The sequence below is a fragment of the Raphanus sativus genome, chromosome 9 (assembly GCF_000801105.2).
Source record: "Raphanus sativus cultivar WK10039 chromosome 9, ASM80110v3, whole genome shotgun sequence".
Classification (NCBI taxonomy): domain Eukaryota; kingdom Viridiplantae; phylum Streptophyta; class Magnoliopsida; order Brassicales; family Brassicaceae; genus Raphanus; species Raphanus sativus.
In genome coordinates this window covers 10,982,262-11,002,527 of record NC_079519.1, presented here as the reverse complement: position 1 = coordinate 11,002,527, position 20,266 = coordinate 10,982,262, and the positions used below count along the sequence as shown (strand labels likewise).

At 35.3% G+C, this 20,266-nt stretch overlaps 1 protein-coding gene across 2 annotated transcripts; it reads right to left on the bottom strand.

The window, feature by feature from the left end:
- Positions 1-5,840: 5,840 nt before the first annotated feature.
- Positions 5,841-8,953, bottom strand: LOC108824271 (protein DETOXIFICATION 16). 2 transcript variants are annotated; one of them, XM_018597665.2, is made up of 8 exons: positions 8,622-8,953; positions 7,488-8,032; positions 6,999-7,085; positions 6,842-6,898; positions 6,515-6,753; positions 6,319-6,432; positions 6,118-6,204; positions 5,841-6,032 (listed from the first exon to the last, which is right to left on the bottom strand). In XM_018597665.2, exons 1-7 carry the CDS (start codon positions 8,871-8,873, stop codon positions 6,122-6,124), a joined length of 1,377 nt encoding a protein of 458 aa, XP_018453167.1. In that variant the 5' UTR covers positions 8,874-8,953; the 3' UTR covers positions 5,841-6,032; positions 6,118-6,121. The 2 variants fall into 2 exon arrangements, with proteins under 2 accessions (XP_018453167.1, XP_018453166.2); XM_018597664.2 differs by having other exon boundaries at positions 6,314-6,432; positions 8,622-8,951.
- Positions 8,954-20,266: the final 11,313 nt, after the last annotated feature.

Genomic DNA, 20,266 nt, shown 5'->3' with positions numbered 1-20,266 from the left:
AGTCCATACACAGATCTGAGAGCTTCTTCAGTCAATGAGCCGAAAAGCCAAGCCATAACAAGCTGGTCTTTTCTAACCCATTTTGCAAACTCTGGATTTGCCTCTTCAACGACGGCGTCTTCATTTCGGACAGTGACGGTAGGTGAGGGACGCGGCAAGGTTCCATTTACAAACCCTAGCAGTGACTGACTTGACAAGAAAGACTCAAATTGGGTTTTCCAGAGGAGATAGTTTTTAGATGAGAGTTTGAGAGTAACACAGTGTGAGATACTCAAAGTAGGAGCTGACAAAGGATCGTTGTCTTCCATAGTGCTCTGATACCATGAAGATCAGAGAAACAGAGTAGTTACGGTGAACACTTAAACTTTCATTTCATTCAACTTAAGGTTTTCATTACAAAGCTATCTCCTTTTATACACAACGAGACCTGATGCTCTAGGGTTTCAATCATACGACAGCGCATTGAGTAAGACATCCAAAGTTGTTGAATGTCGTTGTCTTCATAGCTGGCTTCTCCGTACATCTCTGGTTTTGTCGTTTGTTGACAAGTGACGAGATGACCGTTGTTGAGTTCTTGGTGGGCTTATCAGAACTGTCTTCGACATGGGCCTTTTCTTTAGTCTGTAAGCCCAACTGACTATTAAAAACCAGAGTGTTTACTAAGAGGTATGTAATATGAGACTAATATAAAAGTAACTACGGACGTAGAATCGTCTCACTGCTCTTAAATTTACTTATTTAAATACGTAGATTTTTTTCAAAATAAATATCATATTATTTACAGTAAGTTATGCAGCATGAAGTCATGAACAAATAGAAACAATGCACAAATTTGGAACTCTGCGGAGTTAACCAGCAAACAAAGCAGTAACGTTTCAATTCGCGTCCGAGAAGTTTTGCAAATACTACAAGAACACTTTGAAGAGTCTCATTCATATTCCTTGAAGTCGAAATTTTCTGAGTGGACTCAGTAACGAAAGAGGCAAGAACCAGCGATCATATTTTTCTATATAGATCAGACACGGAGTACTTCGAAGAATCGACTCGTTTAACCATAACTTGATCTAGTTAAATGGGTAGTTGACAAAAAAAACATTTTTATGAGAAAATCTTGCAAGCCTACGAAGTGAACTAAGCGAAGAAAGTCAATACTAGAAATCAAGTATACTAGAATAAACTATTCAAACAGTTCATTTAAAAAAAAATTATTGGTATCTGACCTTTTGGGAATTTTTGCGCACCTATTATTAGGACTGGGCATTTTATCCGTTAAATGTGATTCGATTCATTATTCAGTGCGATTCGATCCGAAAATTTCGGATATCCGTAAGTTTTCGAAGTAAAACAAATACTAAAAATCAATATCCGATAAAATCGAAATAAATCACAAATATTAAAATTTTGGGAAGCGGATATCCGATCCGGTCCGTCAATATATAAATACATGTATATTTTGATTATATTTAAAGATTTAAATGTATCAAATTATATAATTATTATTCTAACACATGATTTGACAGATTTTATCCACTTTATTATTAATATAAAATTATTACATAAAAGTAAGATAAAACATTTATGACAATTATAATTTTTTCTAAATTTTTGTGTTATTATAATTGTTAACTAAGTTTAAAAAAAATTCAAAATATGTAGATTCACTACTTCTTTTAATTTTTATTATATATATCATGCAAAACTATTTTACAAAACAAATTTGCATCTAATTTTTAAGATTATTTGTATTAATCAAAACAAATGAGATATCCGAAGTAAATATCCGCAAATATCTATTTATTTTCTGGATATCCATTTTTTCGAATATCCGTATTTTTCGAAGTGAAGCAAATCACAAATACCTTCAAAAACCCGGGTATCCGATCCGTGCCCAGACCCACTTATTACTTTGACACTCCATTATATGTAGCAGTCTTATTTCGCTGAAAGGTTTTGGAAAAGTGATGTAACTCAGTAAATATTTATATCAATTTTATTGAAGTGATGTTAATAATTTACTAACAACATCAATTATTATAATTGATGTTAAACACATATTATTTGTATCATTTCTTAATAAGTAATTTAAATTAACATCATTTATTTTTGTGATACCATTTATGTGATGTAATATGATCATTTTTTTGTAGTGTTAAAAAACTATTAAATTTAGGGGAAATATATTCGTATAAAATCAGTTATAAATATAATATTGAGAAACTAAGTTTACAAACTCATCTTATTGCCTTCTTCTCTACCAGATTCAGCATCTATATTTCCTGAATCAGTTTTGGTGAATATCTTACTACTGTCCAGTTATCGAAGTTTATAATAACGTTACATATCAAACGATTGAATTTAAAGAAAATTAGATAAATAGGATATAGTTAACTTAAGCTTGTCCCATTAGGATTTAACCCTGTTCCGAAATTCGATAGGCGATATACGTGCGCTTGGGTTGGGCTTAGCGCCTAATGTAAAAATTAGGGATTAAGCGGAGATTACACGGGACTTATTTTTCAGTTTATTTTGTATTTTTTAAATAAATATATCTATAGTATGTAGTTTATGTATGCATCTATAATAATAAAGTAGAACAGAGTCTCTCCACAGTCACCACGTCCTCCTTCCTACCTCCATTTTTCTGACACGTGTCTAGCAGAGAAATCTCTTATTCTTTCTCCCTTTTGCTTTGACTCGCTGGGCTTCTCTTGGTTTTGTTTTTTTTTGTTTTAGCTATAGCTTTCTATTTATTCGTTGGACCGTAATCTGATATCCTGACCTGTTTGCGATTAGGGTTGTGTGTGTCGTCTTCAACTCATCATTGTCGTCACCTTCCACCTTCCCCGACTGCGTTTTCCTGTAACGCTTTAATTTAATCATTAAGCTTCGCCCCACCTCTTTTTCCCACTCTGTGTCATTTATTCTCATTAACGAGCTGCGGCTGTAACGGATCCTACGCAAGCCTATAAATAAGTATTTTTGGAGCGATGAAGATCTACAACAATATAAGAAATCAAGTTCTGGAAAACTATGTGAGTCTAACAGACAGCTTCACACTGAAATGCATCATTCCTCAGGTATTACTATCTTCCATAACTAATGTCATGGGTTTCTATGGACATCAGTCAGCCTTGCATATAGCTGCCATATACTTTTACATTTTGAGAAAATTCCCAGAATCCATATATTGATATCACAAACGTCATATTTTCCAGGCAGCGAACCCATAAGCTAAAAAGTATATAGGAAAATGTGGTGTTGAGGTGTGCGCTATTACTCCAGCTATGAGTCTAGCCTTAAAGTTGGACGCCTAAACTGCAGGATTCTGGAGAATCAACAGACCAGATAACTGGGACTTGATGACATATCTTTCATGTGGTGCATTGGTCTGGAATGCTGAGGCTGTTGTGAATGAAACCCAAATGGGAAGCAAACGGTTCAGTATATGCTGCCAGCAGGGCGGGTAAAGCTCCCACCGAACCACCATCACCACTAAAAGAGTTTCTCGAAACACCAAAATTTTGTCAAAGTATCCGAGTTGTTAACGAAATGCTCGCTTTAAAACTCAGAAACATATGTCCTATGACTACCAACAAACTCAAAGACATTTGCAAGAAAAACGTTCATATATCACCGGTTCAGTGACAACACATAATCCTCTCAAATAAATATAATAGTTATTTGAAGATGAGGACCAAGATACTCTAAAACCAGGTACGCCAAGATCTTTCAAAACATCAATGCAGAAAAAAAAACTTTTGCTATTCATCATATTTGTTTTTAAATTGTTAAGTTTCCCATTTTATTTTTTAGACCAAATCTCGTAACAACATATTTACTAATTCAAAATTATCTACGATCAGTAGTTTATTTTCAATACAACCAAAACTTTTACATCAACATTTGTCAAGAAATTATAATTTAGAGAAAGTACATATTTTTACTAAAAGTATATAAATTTCAAGAACAGTTAGAAAAATAATAAAAACAAAAAAACAATTTATTTAAACAATTATTTTCACATTTCATCATACCTATTCTAACAAAGTAAAGAAAATTGAACTTTTGGGAAAAAATTGTCAATAAATTCAACTTTTCAGCAATTAACAAAGAAAAGATGATGGATAACCAAAACTAAATTAATAATATCTATATATATACATAATTTCGTCTATGAAATTCTTTTTTATTCACACTTTCTTTCGGTGCAAGAGTATAGATGCATCAATAAAAAATTAAAACCATCAAATCTAAATTAATTTTCAGTGCTGAAGACCGTAAATGTCCTCTTTCTTCAGATAAATACTCCTCAAAGTTTAATGAGAGCGAGAGTTCAACCTCAAAGTTGTATTTGATCTTTAGATGCATCAATGGCTTTGTCAACACCATGGCCTCACACTAATTGACCATCGGAATAAATCTATCTCATTTTATTCACACACCCACTGTGGACCGTATGGGTTCGTATTAACATGTATAAAAACAAACAGAGCACCCAGGAGGTCTCGCAGCCAAGACAAATTTACTCTTTTTTCAACAAACAAACTTACCTTTTCCGCTAAAAACATCACAAATGAATTCAACTCATCTGTTAACTGTTATCAATTCCACAACTCGAATTAGTCAAAAATCACATTACGATAGATTAGAAATACAGGTTATTGATCGATATATGTAAATTTATACACTTTACCCACAAATACAAGCCAATCGTATCTATACAAACTTGAAAAGGATTTCATTCAATTATAAAATAAAAAATAGGTCTATTAACAAATATTTAAAACAATGGGCATAATTAACCAACACTCCGCGCGTAGCGCGGACAAACCACTAGTAACTAAGAAAGTTTCCATGGTGTGGTGGTTAGTGCCCTTCTTTAAGTCACAGCAATCCGGGTTCAAGCCTCAATGAGAAAATTATAATTAAATAAAAAAACTATCTACAATATCAAATAAATTAGAAAATTATAATTAAAAATATCTATAAATATTTAACTAAATTTTGGGTGTTTTTAAAATTATTTAAAAAAATAAATAACATAATTATTATTTACATATCACATTTTAAATAACATTAAACTTTGATAATTTATAAAAATATTGATAAAAATTAATTATTTTATATATATGTTACATATTTCATTTATTTTATTTTAAAATATCTACAGCCTATAACTTACAACTACAACAAATTTAACTACAGCAAAAGTGTTTGTAAAAAAATCTACAATAACAACTTTACACCTACAACCAATTTACCTATAGCTAAACTTTTACATCTAAATTATTAAAACCACAGTCGTACCAATCATCACCAAAATCTAAACATTGAGGATGATTGATTGGACTTGGACTGTAGGTGTAGAAATTTTTTTTTTTATAACGACTGCTTCAGTAGGTGTAGAAATTTTATTGTAGAATTTAGTCAGTAGAATTTTTTGATGTAACTATAACTAATTTAGTGGCTGAAATTAAATGAGAAAAATATATAAAAAGAGATTCCTACAGTAATATTTCTTTCGCTTTAGAAAATAAAGTTCTTACACCTATTTCTTTAATTATTTGGCTTTAGCTTTAAAAACTACATAAAACATGACTGATAATTTTTATGGTTGTAGATAAAAACTAAAGTTAAAGACTCTTGCTACATCCAATCAATCACCACCATTAAAGATATATAGTTGTGAATTATAAAATATTAATGAAATGAAAAAAAATTGTAATAGTATTATTTCAAAATATGTATTATAATAGTTTAAAAGATATTAAGAAGAAACCCTAATTAATAAATTTGGTTTATAGTCTAGTTATAAAAACATTGATGATGGCAACCAAACGTGGACTAATTTTGTTCGGAGAACAGTTATTTTTTTCCTTTTATTTAAATAATAAAAATGTATTATGATCTCCAAGGTCCAACGTTATATTAAAGTTTCATAACAGTTCTCAGCATACAACAGTTGACCCGTTATCGATTGCAGCATCCCTCACACCTGAAGAAGACTCGACTCTTTTTGTTGCTTTCTTGGCCTATCCATTCAAATTTGCAGAACTATCAAATACTGTATTACTTATAGGTATGAAGGAAAACAGTAAATGAACAACTTTTCCTGACCTCTTCATCCCAATTCGTAAAGATGGTGACAAGTGAAAGACATGTAACTTGAACAACCAATGCGCATATGATTCCAAGCCAAAGCCCCTTCATATCAAAATGATTATCACATTTTATTTTAGATTACTACAATTAAAATTAATGGTTATTTTGGAGAAAAGATAATGAAATTTGAGTTGATTTTATTTTAATTTACCCGACCCCCAACGTGAAAGTGAAAACCAAGTAACAAGCCTGAAGGTACTCCAACAAAATAATATGATCCAAGATTAATGAATGCTCCTATCTTCTGCCATCCACATCCTCTAGCAACCCCTATTAAACAAAAAAAAAACTTAATGAGCAATAACCATACTTAACCAAGTGTCTTTACTTGTACGCAATGAAAAAAAGGAACCTGAGAGAACACACTGAAGACTGTCAAGAAAATTGCCTAAGGCGAGAATCGGCATCAATGAGGCTACGTAGGTGACTACTTCCGGTTCACTACTGTAAGCCATTCCCCATATATTCCTTATCAGTATCAAAACCAATCCTATCACTATACTTTCTGCGATTGCGATGCAAATGACCACACGCACTGCTAGCTTAGCCACTCTTGGATTCCCCGCTCCTAGCTCGTTTGACACCCTCGTACTGCAAGTATTTTTAAGGAAATTCAATATGATTTTATAATAAGTTTGATATTAAGGTTACATGATTTGGGTTATATATGTTTAATTACCTTGCAGCACCACTAAGCCCAAATGGGATCATCCAAACTGTTCCTGCTGTATTAAGGCTGCACGTATATTATTACAAAATTTTGTTACGCCCAAAATTTGGTTAAATACTCTTGGATTAGGATGATAAACATATTCAGTTATATGTTTTGTTTTTACCAGATTGAGAGAACAGAAGTTTCGAGAACGGGGTTTGGAAGAAGACCTGATAAGAGAACCAGAAGCTCAAAGGACCACATCTCCAAGCTTCACTCAAACAAATCAAAACTTGTGAACAAAAGGCGGTCTTGACCGCAAGCAGACTAGTTATTACGGATAAATCTCCAAAACAATAAATGTTAAAGTATCCTAAAAATAGTATCTAGGAGAGAAAATCTCAAAAATAACACTCATTTGAGAGGAGAAAACTAAATTACTCTAACTCTAAACTCTAATTCGGGAATAATCCCATCATCCCTTAAACAATAAACCATAGACCCTAATTACTAAACCATAAACTCCAAATATGTATGAAAATCTTTTTATGTTTTAGTAAATGTTATTTTGGAAATTATTTCTTTAATGTGTTACTTTGGATAAAATGTTATTTTACTAAACATTTGAGAGTATTTCTAACAGTTTATTTTCTCTTGTTATTTTTTTACTTACCAGACCATAAGTGCAGAAGGAATAGCTAGTCTCATAAAAGGGAGGATGTCACGTAGAGCCTCCTTAGAGAAACCGGTCCAAGTCAGTGAGCAAGAAGGCGATAACTTTACGTAACAGAACAAGAGTACAACGTTCAGCCAATACGAGATAGTGTTAGCGACAGCAGCTCCTTTAAACCCTAAACCAGATTTCAAAACCAAGACCCAACATAGGAGGACGTGAAGACAGGTGGTGATTCCAGAGCAGAAGACCACAGGAAACACATTGTTTTGTGCCTGCAAAAACCTGTTAAAGCATTGAAGTAGACCATATGCAAATATGCTTGGGATCATGAATCTTGCGTAGGAGCCAGCGAGTGTAGCAATGGATTTGTCTTGTCCGACAAAGAGGAGAAGGTGTTCTGTGTTAAACCAAATGATGGAGAGAGGAACAGAGAGTAATGTAAGAACAAACATTGCTCTTTGCATCTGTATCCCCAACATTCCATACATCTTTGCTCCGTATGATTGGCCACAAAGGGTATCTAACGCACTTGCTGTTCCCATCTGTTCATGAGGAAATGAAAAAATGGTGGATTTCAGTGTTGTTTTCTTGCTTCACAAGTTTCTGTCAACGCAATTGGTAAACAAATACTCACAATATAAAAAATTTCATATAGTGACATTATTTTCTGTTTTAAAGTTTGACAGGTTGGCTTAAAGTTAAAGTAGGAAAAAGGAAGAAAAATATATCTACCTAATATGCACAATGTTTATAGAAGACTTTGATAGCTTCGCGTTTTAACTTTTGTCCGGTAAAATGACAAAGTTTTTTGTTGTTATTAAAAAACTCAGGAGTGGTAGAAAAGATGCCTACGCAAGTTGAATATTGAAACAAGGTGGCCTGATAAGTCCATACTATACAACTTTCTATTTGTATTATGAATGATATTTAAATCATTAATATTTCTATTTTTAGATGTGAAAACGGTAGATTAAAATCGAAAGGTGTATAAGAAAGGAATTAAAGTTACCCTATAGCCAATCAGTTTAGTATTCACTAATTTTTGTATAATAAAATTTCAAGAAATCAAGATACATGCTTAAGTAGAAATCAATATAAGATATATGTAAAGTGGAAGTGAGGAAAACTAACGAGGAAACTGAAGCCAGTGACGGAGGCAAAAGAGGTAGCGATGGAGGCAGCAGAGAGAGGAAGAGAGCCAAGATGGCCGACGAACATGACAGAGATGACTTGAAGACAAAACTGAAGAAGACTGACGCTGATTAATGGACCCGATAGCCATAGCTGCTTCTTCACTTCTTCTTTTACACTACTTTTCTTCTCTTTCTCTCCGATAAGAGGCCATGATAATACATTCTCTCCTGTTTCTCTCTCTTCGCTCATTGTTTTTTATCTATGCAAAGAAATAGCAAGAGATATTGACGAGTAAAAAGGATCTTTCATGTCTTTAAGGGGTTATTGTGTTTGGTTTGGTCTCTCTCTCTCTACTGATGTGTGGTGTGTGGGGACTAGTACTTTTTATTTGTTTTTAAATTGGTCAATTGTAATATCCGGTTATTTGACACAGGGACATGCAGCGTAGTGATTTAAATTAGTGTATGTCACCCACTCATTTTGTGGGCTATGTTTCTATTTGTTTCAAAATTCAACTTTAAATATTTACTAGATTTTGGTATATTTTTTATATCTTTAGAAATTTAACTTTTATATTTGTGTTTTTAGTCATGTTTTGTTTTTATCTATAATCATATTTGTGTAAAATATATATTTATAAAATTATTAGTAAAATATTTTAATAATTGTATTAAAATAATTGGACCAAAACTATATCAATAGGTCATGTTGATGTTTTAATAGAATAAATTTTAGGCTTAGGAAGAAATATATACTTGGATCCAAATAACCAATCTGAATTCTATCTAAAATAAAAGATATCAAACCAAGCCATAACCAACACAAACATATAAGCGAATCTAAATTTTTATAATTGAAGATCCTAACCAAACTTCTAACGAACCGAACCAGAAATTCCAAATATCTAAAAGATAAGTATATATAAAAATATTAGTCATGCGCTCTGATCGTCCATAGCTAATGGACCATCTATGCCAGCTCACTCGGCTAGTGAATCATATCTCATCTAACAAGTGGTGCGTTAATTTTCCAAAGCCCGAAAGACTTGTTTACTGACTCTGCAATCACTATATGTCTTTTTCACGTTTTCTGGTCTCAGTCGCACGGTATCGTGAATAACTTTCCGACATATCATCCATCCTTCCACTACTGCAGCTCAAGTACACTTAACTTTGGAGTTCCAAATGGATGTGTAACGCAAAAGGTAAGTGAACTTTGATGACATAGATAGTCAAATCAATATTTTTAAGCCTTTCAATATATTACAACTCGAGATGTTACAATTCACTCCCTCTCAAGGAACGCAACGTCCACGTCGAGTCCCACGACAGGTCTCAAGACGACTCTCGGATCAGAACCGATATTGCTAACCAGCTCTGCTACTACTTGTGAAGCCCCAACTTTCCACGGCTAATGGGCCATCCACGCCTACTCATTCGGCCCGTGGTCCCATCCCATCTGACGGATGGTGCTTTAATTTTCCAAGACCCAAAAGACTTGTTTACTAACCCTGTAATCATAACATGACATTTTCCATGTGTTTTTGTCTCACTTGCACGGTTTCGTGAATCACTTCCTTATAGATCACCCATTCTTCTACTTCTCCAGTTCAAATACGCTTAACTTCGGAATTCTAAACGGATATGTGACGGAAAAGATAAGTCAACTTTATTAACATATAGGTAGCCAAATTAATATTTTTAATTATTTTCATATATCATAACTTGGAATAGTTACATTTTGTGTCTATTATTACTCAATTAATAAATTTTTTTATTCTCAAGCGATATCATCTCTTCTCAGGATTTTGGATTGGAGTCATGGAGAGGGGGAGGGGGGCATACTTATATTTTATGGACCAACGATCAATTCATACAGCCAAGATAATTAATCACCAAGATGTTCAAATAAACTTTGGGTCTTAGTGGTTTGGAAATATATCCACAATTCAGACTTAATATAGGCGCAAAGAAAAAACTGATAAAACTAATGTCTGAAGTAAAGATCAAGTTCGACCAAGTTTCAAAGAGAAATGTCTTTGCCCATTTCATAAGCATATACTACACTCTTCAAAGTCAAATTCATGGCAGATGGTCAATGGTAAATATCAGACAAATAATCATTCAAAATGAACTTAAATTGAGTTAAAAAAGTGTAGTTAAATTTATATTTTCTAAGTCAAAGGAAGTAAAGTGATTGTGGAGCCTCACATATGTTTATTTCCAAGGGTAAAGAGGATGCTCTTGTTACTAAGAACTTGGTTCCTGGTGAAACCATTTACGATGAAAAGAGGGTCTCAGTTCAGATATTCAATCTTAAGGACTGGTGTTTTTTCATGGTTTTCTCTCTCATGGATACTTGAAAGTTCGAGTATTTATTTATTTTTTGCTTAGAGAAAGTTTTGTTGGTTTTGGTTCTTAATAGTTTTAGCTGCTTGAATTTGCAAAACGGAGATGGAACCAAGGTTGAATTTACAGACCATTTCCGCTCTAAGTTAGCTGCTGCGATTCTCGGTAGTGTTGATCACATTTGGATTGTACGTACTATTTATTTCACATCAACACAAAGAGTCTGTTGTTTTATAGTTAAAAGAAAGTCATGTTCTTGAATAAAATTATGGAAAGTTTTGTAGAAACATGGTGCCAAAGTTCTTTACCTTGGTGATGCCTCTTGAAAAACTATCTCCCATGTCTCTGATATTGTTGGCCCTGTAAGTGAATCCTATTATTAGGATATAGAAAGGAGATTCTCATTCATTATAATATATTCCTTAGATCAATCCTCATAACTCTGTATATATGTATTCTGTAATTACCTCCTCTTTTATATATTGTGAGCATTGCTCTAGTAATGAAATCATCAAATACCATTAACCTAATATGGTTTTAGAACACTAGTGACTCTTTTATCTTTCTTTTCTCTTATGCGGCTTTTTCTTTCTTCTCTCTCAAATTCATTCTTGAGTTTTTTTTGGGTTCATCCTCATGTCTCTGATATTGTTGGCTCTATAAGTGAAGCCTATAACTAGGATATAGAAAGGAGATACTCATTCATTTTAATATATTCCTTAGATCAATCATCATAATTCTGAATATGTGTATTATGTATTTACGTCCTCTTTTATATATTGTGAGCATTGCTTGATAAATTCTTATTATTTTGTTTCTTTTAAAAAAAAAATTGAATATGAAATAACAAAATACTATTGGTTGGTGAACCTATAAGTTCATCTTAAGGGGTAAACTAAAAAAAACTTCTTATTCATTACCTTAATCTTCCTCTACAGTGGCAATCAACAGCCCTAATCATACCTCCTCTGCGGAGACAACCACCTTGTTTAACACCAGAGATCCATTAAGTACTCTTTTAACGGTGAACATGTCTAACATCACGAAATTGACTAACCTCAATTACTTGATAAGGAGAAAGCAAATATATATCTTGTTGAAGGTCTGGAGCTCCATGGCTTTCTTGCTGACACACCTATGATTTCACCAAACACGGTCAACACTGAGATCCAGATGGCTTCTATACAGTGTGATGATTGGCGCAATCTCTACTCATCTACAAACAGGGTTTCAAGCCCAGCTACTATGGAGCAGATCTAGAATTTGCTGGCTCAAAATTTTGAGAATCCAAAAAAGATCACATACGTCAACTCAAGAATCAAGTCAACAAGTGTACTAAGGGGACGAAATCCATCTCTGAATACCTCAGGACCACCGAATTGAAAACTGAAGAGTTTGCGGAGCTTGGAAAGCCAATGGATATGGAGGACATCACAGATAACGTTCTTGCTGGTTACCCGAATATTACAAACCAGAGATCGATGCCATCCACGGAAGAGAGACGTCGATATCCTTTGCTGAACACCATGAACGTCTTCTGAACACAGAAGCCATGATACTCTGTAAGGAACCAGTTGCTGTCCTGGATGTTCATATTACAGCGAATGTTTCAGACACACGATCTTGTAATTCGACACAACAAACACAATAGAGACCTAACAATCATAACAACAGGCAAAGCAACAATCAGGTCTCTTACGACCGCTTCTCACAGCCATATTTAGGAAGGTGCTTAGCCTGTGGAAAAAAATGGACATAGTGCAAATATTTTCCCGAGTTTCAAATTGTTTGTAGAAACTCCACCCCACCATGGTAGTCTTCTCAACCATGGCAATAACAGCCACAGCCACAAACATGGCAACCCATGGCTAATGTAGCAGTGAAGAACCGTAACTCCTCCACCTGGTTACTCGATTTTGGAGAGTCACACCACATGACATCTGATGTCGCCAATCTCTCTCTTCACACACCATACAATGGTGGCGATGATGCTATCCTTTGTGATGGTTCTGGTCTCAGTATCTCACACACTGGTTCATTATTACTTCCTTCTTTAACTCAAACTTTTTTTATTAATAACATATTGTGTATCCCTGCTTTGGATAAAAACTTAATATGAGTCTTTCAACTATGCTCGACCAATGGTGTTGATGTGACATTTACACCCACATACTCTCAGGTCAGTGTTATAAATGATATTCTCTGAGTCATATGATATGATATCGTTTATTATAGTTTGCTATTATTGGATGACATTATAATTAAAATAAAATAATTAAAATTAGATTTATAATTAAAAATACAATTATTTTATTAATAAATTAAAATAGGCTTACTAATAAATTCTGGTATAGAAAGTAAAGCAATTTTTAAAAAAAGAAGTAAAACCAGAAAAAGCCTAAGCCTAAGAGCATCCATAATAGTAAAAACTCCATTAAGGATCTGAAAAGAAAAACAAATCATTGATATTTTATTTCAATTAATTTTAAGTAATTAATTTTATACCTTTCTAAATTTGAACTAGTATAAAAATGACACATGCATGTGTGGATTTTTATAAGAGCATCTCCAATGAGAGAATTCTACCCATTGAAGTTCTTTTTTTACCCGTTGAAGTTCTAAATATGTATGTGTGTATGTATGCGTATGTACCTATTATATATACGTATGTAATTGTTCGGTCCGTCACTTTACGGGAAACCGACCCAAAGTTTCTTAAATTTTTTTAAGAAACTTTGGGTCGGGTTTTTCGTAAAGTGATGGACTCCACAATTACATGCATATACATAATATATACATACACATATACATATTTAAAATTCCAATGGGTAAAACTAGGCTTGGGCAAAAAAACCGGAACCGAACCAAAATATCCAAAATGAGGACTTTCAAATACTCGAATGGTTCCTATATTTCTATACCTGAAATAACCGAATCAAACCGGAACTGAACCGAGAACCGAACGGGTACCCGAATATATAAAAATATTATATATATATATATATATATATATATATATAACATAACTAAATATATATTTTTAACTATAAATTTCTTAAATTATTTGAAGATAACTACATTATTATAAAATATCAGAACTACCCAAAATATCCAAAAGTATTCAGATAACTTTATCCAAAATATCCAAAGTTATCCAATATATTAAAATTTATTATCTAAATCATCATAATTATTTGATATTTTATCTTAAATAACCAATATTTTATCCAAACTACCCGAACTATCCGAATCTGAACTGAAACCGAATGAGAACCAAATTATTTCAGATATTTTCCGGTTCCTAGTTTTACTATCCGAACCGAACCGAACCCAAAACTATATGACCCGAACATAATCGAAAATAGGTTAAGTACTCAGTGAATCCTCTAACCCCCTATCCGAACAGAATCGAAAATAGGTTAAGTACTCAGTGAATCCTCTAACCCCCTATCCGAACTATCTGAAACCCTAAATACCCAAACCGAATCGAACCGATACCCGAAATGTCCATGCCTAAGTAAAACCTCCCACTGGAGGTCAGACTCTTAGAGCATCTCCAAACCACCACTATATTTGCCTCTATATGATATAATAGAGTAAAATCTATTACATCCCACATATATTTCTTCCTCTAAAATAGAGATTACTATTTTCTCCTCTATATTTAGGGGGAAAAATAACATTCCTCTATAATAGAGACACAATTTTTTATTTACACAATAGTCCTTTTAATTTTTTGTGTTTATTACTAAAATACATGTTTATGTAGAAATACATTATTTTACATATAAAACCCAATTATTATTTTTTGTTTATGTAATATTCTTAATTTTTACAGATATAAGTAAAATAAATAAATAATATTATTATTATTATTATTTTATTTGAAATTATTATTATTTTATATGAAATTCAAACTATTTTTAAAAATTGTACTTAAATTTTATATTTAAAAATAAATTTTTAATTATAGTTTAATTATTAAAAATTCACATAGATTTTACATATTGGTAACATATTTAAGTTAAAGAAACTTAATATTCAGGTAAATTTCTTCCGGATCTACAAAGATCGTTAGAATATTGTCCGAACGAAATGGTTGGACATGGAACTTGTTGATTTTATTACTGGTTGCTTCAAATATCGTGATGAAGATAACCGATTCCAAGAGTTTTTTAATCGATTCAAAAAAATCAAAGATAAAAAGGTCATTTATGATTTCATAATGCATTAATTGATTATTTATGAGAAAAATATAGTAATAATGATGGTTAAATAATGTCTACTTTGTTTTATTATTTTTGTTTAATGTTTTGTAATAAAATGTTTAAATTAAATAATATTGCACCTTTATGAAAATTTTCTAAAAGATATAATGAATGCATTAATTTTCAATATTTATAAGTTAAAGGATGCTAATTGTAAAATTAAAAAAAAATTAAGTATATTCTATTTTAGATGACAAAATAGAAAAATAAATTCATATATATTATAAAGTTTCTCTGTTATATAGGAATAAATAGGGAACTTTTTCAGATACTTCTCTTAGCTTTTTGCATTTTTTATTATTTTTAATTTTGGAAACTTGTATTAAAAACTTCATTGAAAGTACTCTAAGACCATCTCCAATTGTTTACTCTATTTTTCACTGTAAAATAGAGTGACTCTATAATAGAGTTGGAGTTTGCTACAATGATACTCTATTTTAGAATAGAAAATAGAATGATGAACAAAAAAAACAACTTATTGTATATTTGGAGTAAACTTATTTTTCAAGAAATAGAATACCATTTAAGCACTTTTACTCTAATCTCTATTTTAGTGTGAAAAATAGATTGAGGTTGAAAATGTCCTATTGTCATGTTCTTAGCTTTGGACCACCATCCTCCTCCGTCCAGTCTCTGGTGCTTCCTACGGCGACGGTTTCTTCTCTGACGCCGTCTCTAATACTTCCTCCGCGATGCCGTTCCCAATTCTTACCTATTCTTGGTATCAAAACCCGGAGCAACACGTAAACCAAAAATATAGTTGAGACTTTTGAATCCAACCCAATATCTTGTCTTTGTAAACCCAAGCCCTGGTTTATCTTTCTTTCGACGAGTGAGCAACTTTCTTGACCGTAGATGGCATCAAGACGTCACAGAGGAGAGAGGCATATAGGGGCGTCAGGGAGCAGAGGAGCCGCGTTACGGAACAGAGGAGCCGCGTTACGGAGCAGAGGAGGAGATGAGGAAGAGTCAAGATTTCGTCGGCGTCAGCTTCAACTCTGCATCATGGTCGCTATTGGCGTGGATATACTATGTTGGAGATAATGATCAATAGATTGTGATAAGTCTTAGAATATATTTGACACTCCTATTGTTCAGGAAGTAGTCGTTAGAGATAAGGCCAAGTAGCTGACTCTTGTGATGTATAAATATGAAGGCATTGCCATTCTAATAAGATAAGCACTTTCGATATCTAAACTTACATGGTATTAGAGCGGAGATCCCTAAAACTCTGACTCAAAAATCAAAAATCGACATGGGTGACTCACAAGTTGTGAAGAAGGAGGAGACGAAAACTCCCTCACCTTATGCCTTACATAGCTCAGATAACCCTGGAGCTGTGATTACCTCTGTTTTGTTAAATGGAGAAAATTATAATGAGTGGTCATCGGAGATGCTAAACGCGCTTCAGGCCAAGAGAAAGTTGGGATTCATCAAGGGCACCTTGAAGAAACCTGATGCAGAGAGCGGCGACCTAGAAAATTGGTTGACCGTAAACTCGATGTTGGTTGGATGGATCTGAGCTTCCATTGAACCAAAGGTGCGATCTACAGTAACATACATTGCGGACGCACATCAGCTGTGGGAAGATCTCAAGCAAAGATTTTCCGTGGGGAATACGGTTCGTATTCATCAACTTAAAGCACAGCTAGCCTCGTGTCGACAGGAAGGACAGTCCGTGTTGGACTACTTCGGCAAGTTGTCTGCACTTTGGGAGGAGTTGCAGGTTTATCAACCTATTCATGTTTGTTCCTGTGGAGCAGCTGCGGCAATTGCCAAAGAAAGAGAGCAAGAAAGAATTCATCAGTTTGTAATGGGACTAGATGATTCACGCTTTGGAAGCATGTGCACCAATGTAATTGGTCTTGATCCTTTGCCTTCGCTTGGAGAAATTTACAACAAGATGATACGCGAGGAGCAGAGACTTACAGCTACACGATCTCGTGAAGAAAAGGAGGAAGCAGTGGGGTTCGTGGCTAGACAGAGTCCTACCTCACAAAAGGGCGAAAGTCAAAACAAAGTGGAGAATACTATTCTGAGGTCTCGTATGTTGTGCTCTCATTGTGGCAAAACGGGACATGAAAAACGAGATTGTTGGCAAATTGTTGGCTTTCCTGAGTGGTTCACAGAATGCAATGGTGGTGGTCGTGGACAGAGTGGTGGTTCTAGAGGCAGAGGTGCTCGTGGCAACGGAGGACGTGGTCGTGGTCAAGCAAACAATGCACACGCAACCAGCTCCAACTCTTCTTCGTTCACCGAGTTTACGCCGGATCAGTTGAGAGCGCTCAGTCAACTGCTCCAGGATAAGGCTAATGTTTCTGCATCTGATAAGCTTTCTGGTAAGAAACAATACGGTGATGTGATTCTCGATACGGGTGCGTCTCACCACATGACAGGGGAGCGATCTTTATTAACCAATATCGAGACCATAGCACCCTGTTCTGTCGCATTTGAGGATGGAAACAGAACACTTGCAGTACATATGGGATCACTGCGATTGTCTGCAAAACTTACATTGGATAAAGTTTTGTTTGTACCAGATTTGAATTGCACCTTGATCTCGGTTGCAAAACTTTTAAAACAGACAAATTGCTTGGCTATGTTTACTGACACAATTTGTGTGATACAGGACCGTTTCTCGAGGACTTTTGATTGGAGCCGGTGAGGAGCGTGATGGTGTGTATTACTTCATGGATATCGTTTCAGCAAAGAGTCATCGAGCTTCTCTCAGTTCAGATCAAGCTTTATGGCATCGGCGTTTGGGACATCCATCTTTTACTGTGTTTTCGGATTTGCCTTTTGTTTCATCTTAATCTGCTGGCTCCAGTCCTTGTGACACTTGTTTTAGAGCCAAGCAAACTCGTGAGATTTTTTATGATAGTATGAATAAAACTACAGATTGTTTTTCACTGATTCATGTAGACGTTTGGGGTCCGTACAGAATTCCTTCGTCTTGTGGCGCTAGATATTTTCTAACCATTGTGGATGATTTCTCACGAGCAGTCTGGACATATCTTATTTTAGAAAAATCAGAGGTTCAAAACGTTCTCAAGAACTTCATTGCATATGCAGACAAACAGTTTAAGAAAGCCGGTTCGTATGGTACGTAGCGATAATGGAACAGAATTTATGGTGCTTACTTCGTTCTTCAAGAAGCTCGGCATAGTCCATCAGACCTCTTGCGTTGGAACACCACAACAAAATGGTAGAGTCGAGAGAAAACACAGACACATCTTAAATGTCTCTCGAGCTCTTCTGTTCCAAGCAAGTCTTCCGGTAAAGTTTTGGGGAGAAGCGGTGTTGACTGCAGCTCATTTAATCAACCGAACGCCTACAGCTATTCATCGTGGGCGCTCTCCTTATGAGGTTCTTCATGGAGTTAAACCAGATTATAAAACCTTACGAGTCTTTGGTTCAGCTTGCTATTGTCATGTCCCTGATCCTGGATATGATCCTTAGGATCGACCATGGTGCAAGGAGACGCACCAGTCAGCTCATGTGACCTAAACACAAGGGTATCATGGCCTGGAAGTAAGGTTAAGGGCATCAGGAAGCTAAGATATAGCTAAACCAAGAAGGAGAGAGTATAAAGGAGCTGTACAAAGTGTATGGCAGCTGGGCGATGCAGTGAGCAAGCTCGACCAGCTAGATGAAGTGTAGTGCAGCTCAGTGTAGCTCACTGAAGAGTGTGTCAGCTCCCTGAGCTTGACGAACTAGCTCACTCAGCTGGGCCAGCTGGGGATCAGCTCAACTCAGCTAGACTGAGTGTTCAAGTCTTGGGCAGTTGGGCCAGGTCCGGACAGTGGTCGGACCATGTGGACCACCCGGGTGTGCCGGTGAGCCGGTGGGCACTTGTGGTTGAACCAGGGGCTTGGGCAACCAGCCTAGGCTTGTGTGTGATGTGTTTAGGAGCAGTTAGGGCTGTCAGAGACGTCTGGTAACTGCCCTAGGCGAACAGGTGTGATCTGGACCATTGATTAAATCAAATGGCCAGAAATGTTAATGAAGGGATGCAATGGTTAAGAAGTAACCACCCCTTCTTCTATATATATCAGGCAAGTCCGTGCCTTTGCAGGCACGTCAGGGCTTCATTCTTCTTCCTGAAACACAAAGAAAAACAGAGAAAAACAGAGAGATGGTCGGATTACACAATCCAAGACCAAGAGAGGCTTGAAGGCAGCAAAGAGGCAGTTTTGATGGCAATCAAGAGGGGAGTTGAGAACGACCCTCTGGTGTGTTTTGATTATGGTTTGCCACGCCATAGGCTTCCTCTACATCCTTAGTACACATCCAAATAGCCAGGGAAGAAGGGAGATGACCGGGTTCACTCTCAAAGTCCAAGAGCAGCCTTAAGGGCAGTGGTGTGTAGAAAGGCAGTTTCATGGGTACTGAAGTTGGAAGTGATGCACGACCCTTGGGTGGTGTTTGATCATGGATGAACACACCCTAGGCTTCCTCTACATCATGGTAACACACGCAAATGGCCAGAAGAGAATGGAGAAGGCCGGACTCCACACTCAAAGGCATGAACAGCCTTGAAGGTGGATGCAGTGCAGAAACTGTTTTCATGGAAGTTCCATGGAAGGGATGATGGGTGCGACTCATGAATGGATCTTATCAATACTGGAGGTATGTGATAAGACCTGATTAAGACAAGTGCAAGAGGCACAAGGCCGGACCTGATCAGGGAAGCACAAGGTCTAGCAAGATCAAGTATGAGGTAACATGTGTTGATTACTTATGTTTATGTTTATGTTTATGTTTATGTCTGTGTTGTGTCTCTTGGGGTGGGATCAAGGCCAGGCATGGCACGCCCCTTGAGGAATGTATATTGTGATGTGTCTTAGGAATCCAAGACCCTGGACAAAGGGGCGGATCATAACTGATCTAACTCATCCATGTGGGATGATGGTTAGATGCTGTTCATTGGATAGTGATCAATGATGGATCATGGTTTGGTGTTGGGTTTGATCATGGTGTGAACCATGAGTCCGACCCACTGATGAGACACATGGGAGTCCTAGTT